Source organism: Triturus cristatus, chromosome 1_2, assembly GCF_964204655.1.
Source record: "Triturus cristatus chromosome 1_2, aTriCri1.1, whole genome shotgun sequence".
NCBI classification, from domain to species: domain Eukaryota; kingdom Metazoa; phylum Chordata; class Amphibia; order Caudata; family Salamandridae; genus Triturus; species Triturus cristatus.
The window spans coordinates 850,912,947-850,929,919 of record NC_140580.1 but is presented as its reverse complement, the minus strand read 5'-3'; the positions used below and the strand labels follow the sequence as shown (position 1 = coordinate 850,929,919).

General features: G+C 44.3%; 1 protein-coding gene and 1 long non-coding RNA gene across 4 annotated transcripts in view; one reads left to right on the top strand and one right to left on the bottom strand.

The window, feature by feature from the left end:
• LOC146868146 (uncharacterized) overlaps nt 1-16,973 on the bottom strand; it is a 205,725-nt gene that overhangs the window by 49,344 nt on the left and 139,408 nt on the right. The gene's annotated exons all lie outside the window — the stretch shown is intronic.
• Nucleotides 1-16,973, top strand: part of FBLIM1 (filamin binding LIM protein 1) — a 103,496-nt gene that overhangs the window by 49,471 nt on the left and 37,052 nt on the right. For both annotated transcript variants that reach the window (XM_085609031.1, XM_085609030.1), the window contains exons 2-3: nt 6,304-6,596; nt 7,737-7,936. In XM_085609031.1, the coding sequence (XP_085465157.1) occupies nt 6,320-6,596; nt 7,737-7,936 (477 nt within the window). In that variant the 5' untranslated portion in view covers nt 6,304-6,319. The remainder of the gene's footprint in view (nt 1-6,303; nt 6,597-7,736; nt 7,937-16,973) is intronic.

Genomic DNA, 16,973 nt, shown 5'->3' with positions numbered 1-16,973 from the left:
CGACACAGAAAGAAAATGGACATTTGTGATACTAAAATAATCTTTATCTGTACCACCGTCCTAGATGTAAAAAGAGAATGTCATGTGTTTCTTTGTTGTAATAAGTGAAGGCTATATGTGATATGTAACATGAAGATATGATATGTATAATATACAAAATCAATAAAAATTTGTATTAAAAAAAATGCCTTGAAAGACATTTTGGTATTGTCAAGAGCAAAAGGAGAATAAGATATATACACTGGTGGCTGGGTATGGATGCTGAATTTGAGTATATTGTGAGTAAATGTATGAAATGGGAGAGAGATAAGTCAAACATAGGCACTCCTGTGTGCCCGGTTAACTGCCCTAGCACACTGTAAGAGATGTTGGGAGTGGGTTTAATGGGTCCTACCACCTATGTCAATGGCTCAATATACTTAGCTGTAGTCCTACAAAATTGCTGTTTCAAATAGTCAGAAGTTGAGTTTGTAGCTAGGGCTGTTAATGTGTAGATAAACCCTTCCAACATGATGGTTTAACAGAAAAGGATCATTCGTGATAATGGGGCATATTTTGAGGCAGTTTGTAGAGGATTTCTTTCAACATAACAGTATGCAATATAATACAGCTTCGGTGTATCATTCAAGTGCCAACTGTTGAGTTGAAAGATTCAATAGAGTGATTAAGGAGACAATTGAACTAGCTGGAGATAATAAGAAGTGGTGGGGAAATAAAGCGATGAATATGGTGTGGCCATATTTCTTTATGCCTAGTTTAGCAAAATACAGATCTTTTGCCATCTTGACATGCAGAATGCTGTTTAGCAAGGACAATTTAGGATGAATGTTTGAACGAGGATTATTAGTGTGGTCACAGCAAGAACTTAGAGAAAACCTTAAGAAAGCATAACCAGGGTACACACAGTATGGTAATGTCAAGCATGATATAAATAATGTTGTATTGAGAGTGTGTCTCAAGAGGTATGCTAAGGTTTTCAAACGTGGGAGTGTTTTCACTAACCCAATGAAAGTTATTAACGTTATGACAAATTCAGCCAAACTTAGTGATGAGTACATTTGGCCCATCAACTGGTTGGTCACACGCAAGGGTCATTGAAGTGTTGTAAAATGCAGAACCCCAGACGGTGCAAAGATAAGTGGTGGTTTCTGACCATGCACCACAATGGGTAAGCACTTACCTGACTGGCTGGAAACTGATTTGGGGACTCATGAAGAGGTAGAAAAGTGCAATAGAAATGCTATTATCATTGTGTACGTAATCTAATGGGCACCACTGTTCACATGGCTACAGTCAAATAATCATATATTTCACAAAGGGGAAGCAAGTGACCCCAGCCATGCGAGACTAGCTGGCATTTTCCAAGGCGGCAGTGGCACAGGTAGAGATGAGTTGATTGGGCAGGAGACAGTGTAATTCAAGTTATGGGTTCACTTCAGGTCAGAAAAGATTAGAAAACCACCACAGTAAAACATGATGCACCTGCAGTGGACTTTCAGATTATCAAGTTCATTGGAGGGAAAAAATAGGGCAGGCCCAAAAAAACACAGTGCTGGTGGGCACAGCTTTCCACGGCACACAGAAGACTTTTATGCCGACTGTCATATAGCACATGATGTACTATTCCCTTTCACAAACAAAGGATATACAGTTTGCGCAACAACTGGTTTGCGAATGGGAATACAATTTGAGATACAATGTATGTACTAATAGGTCGCATTCAGACTGTTCGTAGAGGGTCATTGGACAAGTCACTATTTCCGACTCCCTGTGATTGGCTTCAAATGCAGGGATGGATGCCTCTAGTGACAACAGACCTCTGTCCCTGCATTTACACGTCCAACCAGGGCACTTTTTTTAACAGCAGTCCACGTCTATTAAAGGGACATGTGTTGCTTTGAAAAAATATATATTTCCTGTTTGGGAACAGTTTGTGGGAAGCAGGAATTGGATCCCCTGGAACACTGTAATTGAGACTGCAATTGTGGTCACTCTGGAACACTGTAATTGAGACTGTATTTGTGGTCACAACCCACTGATACATTCCATTGATACATCCACTGTGATCACATCCCCTCCTATTTTGCACTTAGTAATGGATCGCAAAAGCACTTTTACAAATCAGAATACAATTTTCCGACTCGTAAAACTGCTCTAATGCATTTAAAAAAAAGAGTTGTGCAGCCACAAACTCTGTGTTTTTGTGAATCATAGAATTTACAGCTACAAAACCCCATGATACATGAGGCCTATAGTGCGTTCCATCTCCCTGACAGCTCGGCGGGTACCTAGGCCCAGTTCCAGCCATCTGATAGTTATCCAATAGCTGAACATGTGGCTGAATACCTGTGCCTTTCTTTGGAGTTATCACTAAACAAGCCAAAGAAGACAAGCATTTGCAATGCAATAGGTCTCGCATTACTAAAAGTTTGAGATATTGGTGTTGCGTAATTATTTGCAAAGCCAATAGCTCAAACTTTCAGTAATGCGAGACTTATTGCATTGCAAATGCTTTACCTTTGGTATAATTGCGGCACCCGCGCTTTACTTTTAATGTTATAAGTAAAGCACGGGTGCCGCGATTATACCAAAAGTAAAGAAATAGATGTTTTTTTCTATTCTTTTACTTTTTGTATAATCGCGGCACCCGCGCTTTACTTATAACATTAAAAGTAAAGCACGAGTTCCGCGATTATACCAAAAGTAAAGAAATAGAAAAAAAAATCCATTTCTTTACCTTTGGTATAATCGCAGCACCCGCGCTTTACTTTTAATGTTATAAGTAAAGCACGGGTGCCGCGATTATACCAAAAGTAAAGAAATAGATGTTTTTTTCTATTTCTTTACCTTTGGTATAATCGCGGCACCCGCGCTTTACTTATAACATCAAAAGTAAAGCGCGGGTGCCGCGCTTATACCACAAGCAAAGAAAAACAAGTGACGCACGCGTCCCGCCTCTGTCTGGGCACGATCATAGCTCCTCCCACGGCCTATTGGTGTCTATTACGCGCTTGGTGCGCATAATAGACACCAATTGGCCATGGGAGGAGCTATACGCTCGCCTCGGGCCAATTGCGTTCAGTCTTTTAGAATAAGACGCACTCAAAGGCCAATGGGAGAGCTGAAAAGGAAACGCACACGCACAAGCGTGCGCTATTCCAGTGTCCATTTCTGAACCCCGGACAAAAGGACTCTCGCCTGCGCGAGCACTGCTGCGCAGGGCAACGCAGGTCGCGAGACCTAAAAAAATGGAAAAAGGTATACAACACATGAGTAACTATGTCATTTCATTCACTTGAAGACACCCGGGAGGGCAATCCAAGGCCCACAATCCGCTCCTTACATGGTTGCGTGGCCTTCTGGTGGACACTAAAGCTCCCCATTATGGTGTGCCTGACGCTCATGAAGATGATTATGTTGCCCCGAGAACTGTATTACTTTAGTAATCTCCCTGTGTGGACACCAGCGGGGTGGTTATGGCAAATTGACTCACTCCTCCGAGAACTCATATGGGATCGGAAGTGCAACCGAGTGGCACTGGCTGTAACTAAAGAGGTACATTTTGGAGGGACGGTTGGGGGGGAGGGGGTGGGGGGGGTTTAAGACTTATTATCTAGTGTCCCAGCTGCAATGGATTGCCAAAGGGCTGGCCGGCACAAATTTGCTGGAGCTTGCGCCAGGTACCCGGGAAGGGGAGGGATAGTCCCTTGCTGTCCATTGCTCTCCGTTATTGGTGGTGCTGTGTGAGAGAGATTTCCCAATACATGTCCCGACCCTCCAGCTGGTGGGCCTAACCCACGGGGATCCCCCTTCTGCTTCCTGGTGGATCAGATGTTCGATTGGACGGATGTAGGACTGGCCATAGTGGGTGACTGCTATGAAGCCTCTACCCTGAAACCGTCGGCAACACTGATTGAGGATCATGGTCTACCTCCGAGGCAGTTTATCAATTACGAGGTGCTCATCAGGACGTTCCAACCACTCTGAAGCGGAGGCACGGATGTGCCACAGACGCATGAGGTCCTCCAGCTGCAAAGGTCCAAGGTAGATGGGAGTCATTTAGTGAAGTGGTTTTATGGCCCCATTAGTAAAATGGACAGGAAGCTGTTGCATGCCTTGTGAACTAGATGGGAAGGGGAGATGGGGCGAGATGTATCGGACCGTGACTGGGAAAGAATTTTGGAATACCCACAGTGTCTCGCCTAACACTCACGTCAAATGTATACAGTTTAATTATCTCCATCAAACCTACCTCACCCCAAAAAGTTTACAGCTATTTACGGGGGGACAAGCCAAGCATTGTCCCAGGTGTGCATTGGTGGAGGCAAATTTCTGTCAAATGACCTGGTCTTGCACACATATTCAGGTATTTTGGTCATTAGTGATACAGAGGCTGGCTGAACTACTGCAGTGGGAAATGACCTGTATCATGGAGATGTGCTTGGTAGGGTCCTTCCCTAGGCCTAAGCCCAAGAATGTGGGGAATGGTTTCATTGACCTAGCACTGATTGTCATGACGCCTGATTGTCATGACTTGGAATTCGGCAGTAGGCACAGTGGTGCCTCCTTGGGAATCCTCGGTTAAGGAATGGGCCCAGGCAGAAGAACTGGCAGTGCTGAAAGAGGAAGCAAGGGGAGTGAGGAGATGCCCCATTGCGCACCTCTGGTGTGAGGTACTGGAAGCTTACGAAAACCCAGATTAGGGGGTGCGCCCTCCTCTGATGCATTGGAGCATATGGTGAGTCCCCAGCCAGACAAAACACCCGCTCCACCTAAGCAGCCTCTCTGTGACATTTGTTGGTAGGGGGAACACTTGTAGGAGAAATGTGGACCGTAATGTGAGTTGGCCTACCTCTGAGGAAGTAATTCCAGGTGATGTATCTATGCCCCTGTACTGTGTTTATGCTGGACTACCCCGAGCGATCCTGCTGGACTTGAAGGTGATAATGGCTCATTGATAAATTAAACCAAATGGGCTTATTTCCAAGCTCCTTGAGCGCAGGTGCATCACTTTTGTTGATGCACCGGCGGCACAGTGTGCTGGCCAATATTTACAAGGCCGAGTAAAACCACCCTGCGTGGCTTTTCATGGCCTTGTAAATACGGCCCCTTTTCACGCATCACTTTGCATGAAAGTCGTGCAATGGGTGCTGCTGTGAGTGTTCCCACGCAACACCCAGGGATTCTGCCGCATTCCCAGATTTACAACATTTTGTAAGCCTGGGAATAGAATGCCTCAGAATCCTTCGCCTGCCCAGGGGTGGCGTAAGGGGGCAAAACGAGGAGAAATACTCTTATTTCTCCTTGTTTTTTCCTCTTTCTAAGTGTGCTGTATTTTTCACTTCCTGCACAAAGACAATCATCCCCACAACGCAGGCACCCTTGCAAAATTACGCAAGGGTGCCTGCGTTGGCATATGGCAGCCAAATGTGCACCAGAGTAGGTGAAAGCACAGGGATGCGTCATATTGTTGTAAGTATGACGCATCCCTGTGCTTTTAAAATGCGGTAGCTCGGTGCAGCAAAATGGCTTGCGGCGCCGCGCTTCATCAATTTGTTGTAAATGAGGGCCAATGTTCTTTTTGTTTTTCATTGCAAGGCTGTGAATGAGAACCTGCATGGTGTATAAATCTTTCTCAAATGCTGATCTTACTTGTATACGGTTGAATATACGAAAACTTAATAAACATAGATTTTTTAAGTGAATAACTGTTATTTACAAAAAACATAGTGTCTTAAAAACAGAGAAATGGATAGATTTTTTCTTTTTTTTTTAATTAGATGAATCTATAATGGGATACGTTTGAGACAATCTTCCTGACGGATATGTGACTTAGTTGGGCCTGTAATGAGTAAGAATGATAAGTAATGAACCAGCCTTGTATTTCCACTTAAAAATTTCGGTCTGGACGGTTTAAATTGGGGATTTGGCTTGTTATACATTCCGCACAGGCAGGTGTGTATCTAATGATGCATCTGGCATACTTGCTGCAGTTGGGTGACTATCTTAATACAGCAAGGTGTATTTCTTGTGAACGTTGATTTATCTGTTGTGCAGATCTGGTTGTTAGTGGTGTATATCTGGGCACACGTGGACGCATAATGGGTTGCAGGTTACCATCCATCTCAATGTCTCTCAAGTTTAAGGTGGTGTTTTCCTATTAAGGTCCCCCTTTTGTTTCTTGCTAGTTTTAAACCAGCTGAACACTATGTTATAGAAATTCCAGTATAAAGAACTGATTTTGATAATGTTTGCTTCATCACAAGACCAATTACATCACTTTTTCTACCCTTCGCTTTACAGACACAACCTGGTGAAAATGTCGGAGAAAAGGATGGTGTCCTCTGTTTTTATCACTCTTTCCGCACCACAGAGAGGCCCGCCACCTGTTCGTAAAAATGCTGGAGAGGAGATTCCAGAACCAAGGCTGGGCCAAGTCAAGGAAAGTACCAAGCCTGCTGGAGTCAGCCAATGGGAGCCATCAATCCTACCTCCATCGAAGGCACTACCCGATGGTCACAAAAAGGGCAAGCAGAGCCAACGGTCACGTGGCGTGGTGGAGTCCTGGTTGGAGGAAACCAACTTCCCCAATGGAGGTAAGATGAAAGTGACTGTAGCGGGTTCTAAGGGTTACCTCAAAACATTCAACACCGCTGTATGTTTTATGCCATTCACTCTCGGTGAACAGTGATGGCTTGTTGGAACTAGATATGGTCAAAATCTCCCCATCCTTGTATATGGCTGATCCTACGTTGTTGATGAAAGCAGTGGGATTTGGTCCCTTTCACTCATTCACATAATGTCATTGTTCTAATATGCATATCTCTCTCTCTCTCTCATTAACTCTCTCTCAACTACATGTAATGCTTTGTACACAGCTTCCACCTCAGATTTTGCATAGCATATAAAATGACAGATTCGTCATACCTTTCAATCTCCTCACCACTAAACAGGAAGAACCAGCAGCACTGGATGAGAGAAAGCTGTGTCATAGTGGCTCTAAAAACCCAGTTGGAAAGTGAGAACATTGCCATCCCTTTCTTCTGGCAAAAGACCTTGACAGACTCCCCAGTCTAGTGGACAAGGCCAGGCACCTGGGCATCAGATCTGAAAACAAGTTATCATTCACTGCACTGGGCAGTTAAGTTATGAAGAGTATGAACCACCAATTAAATCAGTAAACAACAATCATCACACTGTGCACCATGGACCACCTAAATAACTCACAAGATTACATATCCTTTCGATGCTCAACTACTGTAATGATGTTTACTAGCCTCACAAAATGTCAGGTATCAGTAACATTATACAGACACAGCCATGAGAATGCTTTTAAAGCCAAGGAAGTATGAGCGTCAATAAAGCCCTAAAGATATTTCATTGACCCACGCAGAAGTAAAGACTTCAATTCGAGGTTGTCTGCCTCGGCTCAACCTCATTTTTACGAATGCCAAAAATGTAGAATGCCAGCCTGACAAAACTAGGATGATGAAACTCCATTGTGGGGAATTGTCAAATGACAAAATGCATTATCCACAAACATTTTTGTGCAGAGATTCTTCCGCTCACATAGCTCTTTTGACTGACCTTTTCAGCAGAACCGCTCCAACTTTCTGGAGACACAGTATGTATAGATCCTGCATAGCAGTGTTGCTCTGCGAAAGGCCTCTCACCAAAGCAAAATGTTGAATTGTATGATACTGCTCTATGATGTGATTGTCACATTCCCTTCACAGATCTGCCGGGTTTACCTCATCCCTTCCTGGACGACATCCCAGCACCGAAAGATCACGTCATAGACCTTCTTCCGCCTCCGCCTCCCCCTCCACCCCCACCACCTCACAATAATCGTCCGGACTTGCCTCCTCTTACACTAATTGAACCTCTCGGCTCTAACTTCCAGAAGATGGACTTGACCCCATCTCCAGGCTATCAGGTACTGCTTTAGCTTGAACACGTGTACAATATTTCATGATTATCCCTAAAAAGAACTGTGTAATTGAATTAGAAGGATACATGACGACCGTCTCATTGGTGTTGAAGTGTCCTTGAAGAATATAAAAAGCATGTCTTTGTGAATGAGGATGGTGCAGCATGACCTGAAGTAGGTTGTGTCATGTCAGCAGGTGCAGGATCCATGGTGAATTAAAAGTAGATCCCAGGAGCCCCGTGTGAATGGAGAGAGCAGATCCCTTCAGAATAGTTAGAATAGATTTCTTAATAATACGCTCAATAGACCTCTTGAACAGGTAAAGTAAACTGCATGTGAATGGTTTAAGTAGCTGTCTTGAAATGTTATGAATGGTTGGAGTGAATCCCATGAGAATACGTGGAGTGGATCAGTTGTGCCTAGTTTGAGGGGATCTCTTGGATTGGATTGTAATTGTATTTATATAACACTTACTACCCCTGACCAGCCATTAAATCGCTTTCGGCGAGTAGCAGGCTGCTCCATAACCCAAAGAGGATTAGTGGTGGATTAGTATAGGGAAGTATGAGTTAATTTTGACTTGTGGACTCGAGTCTGTTAATTGGATAGAATAGGATAAAAACAATGGGCCCGATTCACAGAACTAACTTAAGACAAAATCCTAAACTTACTACCATTTTGGTATTCACAGAAGGCACTTACTCATTTTGGTATTCACAGAAGTTAGGAGTCCTAACTTTAGGACTCCTAAATGCCTTCTGTGAATACCGAAAGTCTTAAAGTTAGGATTTTTCTCCGTTTAGGAGTAGTAAAGTTAGGACTCCTAACTTTAGGACTCCTAAATGCCTTCTGTGAATACCGAAAGTCTTAGAGTTAGGATTTTTCTCAGTTTAGGAGTAGTAAAGTTAGGAGTCCTAACTTTACTACTCTTTAACGGAGAAAAATCCTAACTTTAAGACTTTCGGTATTCACAGAAGGCATTTAGGAGTCCTAAAGTTAGGACTCCTAACTTCTGTGAATACCGATATGAGTAAGTACCTTCTGTGAATACCAAAATGAGTAAGTGCCTTCTGTGAATACCAAAATGGTATTAAGTTTAGAATTTTGTCTTAAGTTAGTTCTGTGAATCGGGCCCAATGTCAGGAAGAGAGTGGGCAGGGGGGCAAAAAACAGCAACGACAACAAATAACAGCAGATAGAACAAAGGAATAAATAGAGGAAAAGACAACAAATGACAGCAAAAACAACAAATGACAAAATAATTAGGCAAACAGGATGTTTTAAGCCCAAGCAATATGAGAAAGAGACAGGTAAACCAACAGCAGTATCACAGAAGCAAAACCTGGCAGGCAACAAGGCGGCAGACACCTGGACCTGCTCAGAGAGCAATGCAAGATCTCAAAATCGCCAAATTCAGTGTAATAGCAGACATGCGCAAATGATGGTATTGCTGCACCCAGCATTGCGCCTGTACAAGAATAACTTCTAGAAATCAAAAAGGCTATACGCTCTGGAAAGGGTCAGAAAGGTCTGCATCTCTCCAGCCCCAGAGAAATATAGCTAACCTAACGATCAATTGCACAGAAAGCTAGTGAGCCAAGGAGCAAGGTAAAAAAGAATAACCAATCTACATTTTAATACAATGGAGTGGCAGTATATAAGACTGCGCGCTTCCATATCTCCCACTAAGCACTGTTTCCTGAATAATTTAAGTGAACACAAAGGACATCATTCCCACTATACCCTAGAAGATGGATTCAACCTGTGGAATCCCTTCACTCCAATACTAGGGAATAACCCAGCCCTAAAATGGCCTCCATCGCAGGGAAAAGCCAGCACGACATACCTGAAATGGCCACCACGTTACGTACACGAACTGTGATGGCCACCAGCAACTAGATTGTATAATCATGGCATCCATAATGGAGCGGGGAGTCTAACCATAGATAATAATAATGAGCACATAGCAAACTTTACGCTCCAAGATGGTGAGGGGAGAGGTGTGGCAGCCATTTCTAGCCCTAAGAGAGCCCGCAATTTTTAATGCATACAATAAATGCCCTCCACCACAGCAGGGCTGAAGGAGCAAAAACTCACCTAAATTGTCTGCTGGTCACAATTTTTATTCATTGTTTAAAAAATAAAAATAAATGAGCCATTACGATTTTTCCATTAACCACAGGCAGAGGGAACATCAATGGGATGTCTAGGGATGACTCAGATGAATTAACGGAGCCTCACCAGATGAGTCAGCAGTCGCGTTAAAAAACAATGGCATCTCCTGCCTTCACTTAGGCAAGACACAACATACAATGGCATCTCCGGCCTTCCATCAGGCGAGCCAGCAGTTGCGTTAAAAAACAGTGGCATCTCCTGCCTTCTCTCAGGCGATCCTGCAGTCGCGTTAACACACAATGGTATCTCCTGCCTTCCCTGAGGTGAGCCAGCAGTCGCGTTAACATACAATGGCATCTCCTGCCTTCCCTTGGGCAAGCCAGCAGTTGTGTTAAAGCACAATGGCATCTCCTGCCTTCCCTCAGGTGAGCCAGCAATCGCGTTTACCTACAATGGCTTCTCCTTGCTTTCCCTCAGGCGAGCATGCAGTAGCATTAACGCACAATGGCTTCTCCTGTCTTTCCTGAGGAGGGCCAGCAGTCATGTTAACACACAAAGGTATCTCCTGCCTTCTGTCAGGCGAGCCAGTAGTCGTGTTAACACACAAAGGTATCTCCTGCCTTCCGTCAGGCGAGCCACCATTTGCGCTAACACACAATGGCTTCTCCTGCTTTCCATCAGGTGAGTCAGCAGTCCTGTTAACACACAATGGCATCTCCTGCCTTCCTTCAGGCGAGCCAGCAGCCGCGTTAACAGACAATGGTATCTCCTGCCTTCCCTCAGGCGAGCCAGCAATCGGGTTAACATACAATGGCTTCTCGGGCCTTCCCTCAGGCGAGCCAGCAGTCGCGTTATAATACAATCGCTTCTTCTGCCTTCCCTCAGGCGAGCCAGCAGTCATGTTAACACACAATGGCTTCTCCTGCCTTCCCCCGGGCGAGCCAGCAGTCGCGTTAACAGACAATGGTATCTCCTGCCTTCCCTCAGGCAAGCCAGCAATCGGGTTAACATACAATGGCTTCTCCTGCCTTCCCTCAGGCGAGCCAGCAGTTGCGTTATAATACAATGGCTTCTTCTGCCTTCACTCAGGTGAGGCAGTAGTTACGTTAACACACAATGGCATCTCCTGCCTTCCCTCAGGCGAGCCAGCAGTTGCATCAACACACAATAGAATCTCCTGCCTTCCCTCAGGAGAGCCAGCAGTCGCGTTAACACACAAAGGCATCTCCTGCCTTCCCTCAGGCGAGCCAGCAGTTGCCTTAACACACAATGGCATCTCCTGCCTTCCCTCAGGCGAGTCAGCAGTTGCCTTAACACACAATGGCTTCTCCTGCTTACCCTCAGGTGAGCCAGCAGTCCTGTTAACACACAATGGCATCTCCTGCTTTCCCTCAGGCGAGCCAGCAGTTCCGTTAACACACAATGGCACTTCCTGCCTTCCCTCATGCGAGCCAGCAGTCACGTTAACATACAATGGCTTCTCCTGTCTTCTGTCAGGCCAGCCAGCAGTCGGATTAACATACAATGGCTTCTCCTGTCTTCCCTGAGGTGAGCCAGCAGTCGCGTTAACATACAATGGCATCTCCTGCCTTCAATGACATCTCCCGCCTTCCCTCAGGCGACCCAGCAGTTGCGTTAGCATACAATGGCATCTCCTGCCTTCCCTCAGGCGAGCCAGCAGTACCGTTAACGCACAATGGCTTCTCCTGTCTTTCCCCAGGCGAGCCAGCAGTCGCGTTAACACACAATGGCTTCTCTTGCCTTCCCTCAGGCGAGCCATCAGTCACGTTAACACACAATGGCATCTCCTGCCTTCCCTCAGGTGAGCCAGCAGTCGCGTTAGCACACAATGGCTTCTCCTGCCTTCTCTCAGGTAAGTCAGTAGTAGCTTTAACACACATTGTCATTTCCTGCCTTCCCTCAGGTGAGCCAGCAACCCTGTTAACAAAGTGGCATCTCCTGTCTTCCCTCAGGTAAGCCAGCAGTCGTGTTAAAACACAGTGGCATCTCCTGCCTTCCCCATCTCTACTAGCTCCCTGGGGTGAGTGGGTGTTAGAGGGGAGCCTGGCGACTGACTCTCTCAATGAACACTGAGTGACTGACACCTCTCCTTCCAGCATTTCAGAGGCAGCAGTCCAGAGGTAAACCTCCGAATTCAATTTAAGAACTCCCTCTACACAGGAAGCAACAGTTTTCACATTTCTTCTCTCGGTTAAAGTTCCCTACTCACCCTAGTAATGACTAACATGATGTCCCCATTGTTACACTTCTGGATTCCAAAGTGCCTGGCACTGAATGACGCGACCTTCATGGCGCTCCCTCCTTGGGTTCCTTCCCCTGAGCTCGTTCCCTTGTGAGTGGCTATAATAAATTCAAATTCGAACATTTAGGATGGATCACCTTAGAACGATTAGGCTGTATCCTTTCTGAATGGTTAGAGCAAACCCCTTCTGAATAACTTTAGTGGCTCTCTTTTGAATGGGTTGAATACCTCTCTGGAGAACAGGTAGTGTATCCTTTGTGGAAAATGTCTGTCTTTGGTGAACGGGCAGTTCATCACTTGCGCATGGCTAGTGGATTTATTGTGAATGGTTATAGTGGCTTCACTTTCCTTAGTAAGGGTAGGTCCCTTGTGGATGGTTAGAGCGAGTCCCTCATAAATAAATAGATCAGACTCCTTGTGAACTGTTAGTGAACCCTTGTGATTGAGAAGACTGAATGCCTTGGGAATGGACAGAAGGGACACAATTCAACTGGTTAGGTCCCGGTGGATTCCTTGATAATATTTAGATTTGTTCCAGTACATCTGTTTAGGGATGATCCCTTGCAAATGATGAAAGTGGATTACTTGCAAATGATTAGCGAGGATCCCTTGCAAATAGGTAGAGGGTGTCCTTGTAAATGGACAGAGTAAGTACCTTGAGAGTGTTTGGATTATTAGTGTGTGGATAGATTGGAGTACTTGTCCAGGGTATGGATAGAGCATCAGACCGTTTGCATACAATTTGCTTGTATGTGCTCTGAACTGCAAACTGCCACTTTTTTAAATGATATTGGAGGTGTAACAAGAAAGGCGTTTTCTGGCAGTTCATATTAGTGTGTTGAAATAGTTATAATTTCTCTCTGGAATAATTTGGAATTTAGATTTATGGCTAAGTGTTTTATTGGTATGTATTTTAACAATGCTGTTGCAATAGCCTAGACATGTTCACATCAAGTTCAGTTTGCCATACCTTATATTTTGACATGTAATCCTTTCCAACACACTCCATTTTCTACAAGTCAGTTATCTCAATCTAAAAGCCACATTCAAAACAAAAAGATTAAAAAAATCATAAGTAGCCAATGTCTATCTGTTAAAATTAAACAATTAAAATCTTCTCACGTTGCTAGGAAATTGGCAGAACAAAGATCCTGGAATACTTGTATTTAAATTAATTTGAATTTTACTCATTAAATGTAAATGTTGGCAACCCTGTTTTTAACATACAGAGGTGTAGTTCTTTCCCGCTTTTCTGACAGTGAGTACAGACAGTTTAATCTATATGTGTTCACCTTCTAGCAATGACTCCTTCAAAGTGTACGAATCTACAGATTAAACCTCCTTTCGGAGAGCAAATACTACTTACTGGCTGGCTGGTGTGGGTTGGTGAAGGCCCTCATTTTGAAGAGGTGACAGGGAGATGACTCTTGAAGGACTGGGCTTAGCCCCTGGTGAGATGGTATAGGCCCTTGTAGTGAGTTCCGAGAGGGGTGGAGTGTGATCCTGCTGTGTTGTCGCAGACTCTTGGCAGGCTGAGACTAACATCCGGCAGAATAGTGCAGGTTCTATGTAGCTATTGTAAGTTCCTGACAGATTGAGGAGGGCTCTTGGTGGAGTGGGCTTAGCTCTTGATGAGACAGTGCAGTCCCTAGGGGATTGGAATTTGATCTAGGTGGTGGTAGTTGTCTTTGTACAACCAACTCTGTAAAATTTGCCATGAATTTACCATACCTTCTGTACCAATATGGTGCCTTTCATAATCTGCAGTGTACAGAGGAACCTTACTAACTATTGCTGCCTTTTAGTAACCAACTAAGGGGTGGTGTGTGAGGGGAGAATTTTATTTGCTTTTCGTAATGTCCATGGTGCTCTTACTATGACTTTAATTTGCACCCGTAAGCTACCCCAAACTGTGAAATGTACCAGAAAGTGCTTGTTTATTTCCAGAAACTGGAAAGCTGAGTCATCAGCAAAGAAATATAAGCAGTGCCACACCCATTCCAAGCACAACTGTAGTGTAGGAATGCACACTCTACCTTCAAAGCTAGTCCTATTTGCACACAATGTAGTTGCACATGGATGGCGTAGGGTGCTGGATGAGATAATAGTTTAGGCAGGGATGTAGGAGGATCCACTGAGAGTCCGCACAAAGGGTGGTCATCTCGTCGGGCCACAGTGTGAATGGAGATTTATGGTGAAACAATCTTAACTCACAACCTCGAGTGAGCTGGCAACAAAAAGGGATGAGGGAGCAATGATGATTGCATCAACAGGCTGGAAATCACACACTGAGAGGTAATTTGTTTGCATCTGTGGGCAATAAGTGTAAACCAGGCAGTATTTGCTGTGAGTACTATCACTTGCTAGTGCAGTCCCAGGATCACAGCTATTCCACTCAAGTTGGATAACGAAATGGTTACCACCTACCAGTAGGAGTGAACCCAACCCCTAGAAGGCAGAATAAATGCACAACATTGCTTTTTTATTACACACACATGCCACAAAAACCAAAAACAGAAATCATCCTGCCAACTAAATGTGACTGCCATACGCCTGCAATAAAAATGTTAGAATAACAATAAACAATGCATATAATTTTGGTGGAACATTACGGGTGCTTCTTAGGAGGCTTGGGCACCGATGTACGGCGGTTTTTTGCAGTTGCAAATGGGAAATCGGCCCATTTGCGACCACAAAATAGGTCTGCCACATGTACAAACCCTATTTTGTGAGTCAGTTAACTATTACCGACATGCAAAATAGGGTTTGCAACTCGCTATTAGGGAGGGGCGTGCCAAGGGCGTCCCTTCCTAATAGCGAGTCGCACTTCAATGCACGATTGCTTTTTTGCGACGGCAATTCCGTCGCAAAACACTTGCAGTTTACCCTCTACTTCAAGTAGGTGTAAGCCAATCGTAAATGGGAAGAGGTCCCCCTTTGTGAATGTATGCGAAAATATTTGTTAAGAGCAGGCAGTGGTCCCACGGTCCACTGCCTACTCTTAAAAAATTAAACAGAACTGTTTCATTTTTCTTTTCTAAATGCATCCTGTTTTCCTTTGAGGAAAACGGGCTGCATTAAAAAAAACTGCTTTATTAAAAAAGCAGTCACAGACATGGTGGTCTGCTGATCCCAGCAGGCCACCATCCCTGGGAGTGCTAGCCATTCCCAATGGGGTCGCAAATTGCACATGTCATGAATATTAATGAAGCAGGCAATTTGCGAGCACATGAGGAATGGCAAACAGTGTCTGAGACACTGATGTAAATTACATTTTGCAAGTCGCAAATTGCGAGTCAGAAAACGACACAATTTGCAACTCGCACATTATAAGGGTCATACATCTGACCCAGGATTGCTTCACAGGAAAATAATAATTCGTATTGGTGCAAAGAAAGGTACTTCTGCTTTTGAATTATTGTAACCTGAAAACATCAATGAAAAATACCTTTGGTAAAGTAAGTAGCGGCCCACCGGTCCTGATACTGAATTGCATTTCTTTTTATGGGATTCTTTTTATGGGATGTACATATGTGGCCAGGCAAAATGCCATCACTTCCCATTCTAGAGAGCCAATGGCTATATGAGCTGACCCATTGCCCCGTGCTGTGCTGGGCAGGAGTAAATGTGAATAACAGATGAACAGATCAATGGATGAAGAGGACTGACCCAAAGCCCCTCTGTGTTTATATATGTGGGTCCTACTTTGTATTGTGTTTTCTGGGGGCCAGGGAGTCGGCGCATTTTGTGATCTACTCGTCAATCTGTTTGATGTTGTGGTTTAGGTTGTTGGTGGAATTAGGCTGCTTCTCGTGCAGGGTGTCAGGCCATTTGGAATCCGAGATGCTGCTCTAAGTAGGCCCAGATTCAGACAGTGGAGGCACTTGCCACATATCTGTTTCCATCAATGACCACATTACTACTGTTACTTACAAACCTGTATCAGTGGGTTGCTCTGAAACACTTCCTTGTCCTACAGGTGAGCACCACTTAACGAAAAATCATTAGCAAAGAATGTGACAGGTGTGATGAGAAGGAATTCTATAATTTAGATGAAAAACAAGGAAGACATCTATCAATTCTTGAAAAGCAGTGACATGTAGGGACCTATAGAGTGACATTAGACAGTTCAAGGCTTGGAACATTCAATTTTATTTTGAAGATGTGCAGTCTTTCTTCAAGTCGACGTAACCGCATGTTAAGGGCTTGAAATAAGGGAATACCGCAGCCTTAGAATTCACACACTTTATGAGCGCAGATTTGACTCTTTCTGACTTTTTCCGCATTTAAAATTCACCACATATTATTTAGCATAATTTGCATGGGGGGGGGGGGGGGGGAATTGGGTTGTGCAGTCATTTTGTACAACTTGTAATACCAATTCGGGCACACACAAGTTGATATTACTAGACCTCTCTTAAAGAGGCCATAAAAGGCCAGACGAAGGCCACTGATATTGTAGCTGCCAATTAAAAGGCTTAGAATACTGCCTTCATTATTGCTGCGTTTTAAGTTCAGAGTAAATTGAGAGCAGGGATGTGAGGTTAGGTGGGGGAGTGGGTTGTTTTTTTAGGTCTCGCCTGAGACAGCGCTTTAGCGCTGCTCTGGCGAGACTTATAGTAAGCGAGTTTTGGAAGTGCAAACAGTGGCTTTTCAGGCCTCCAA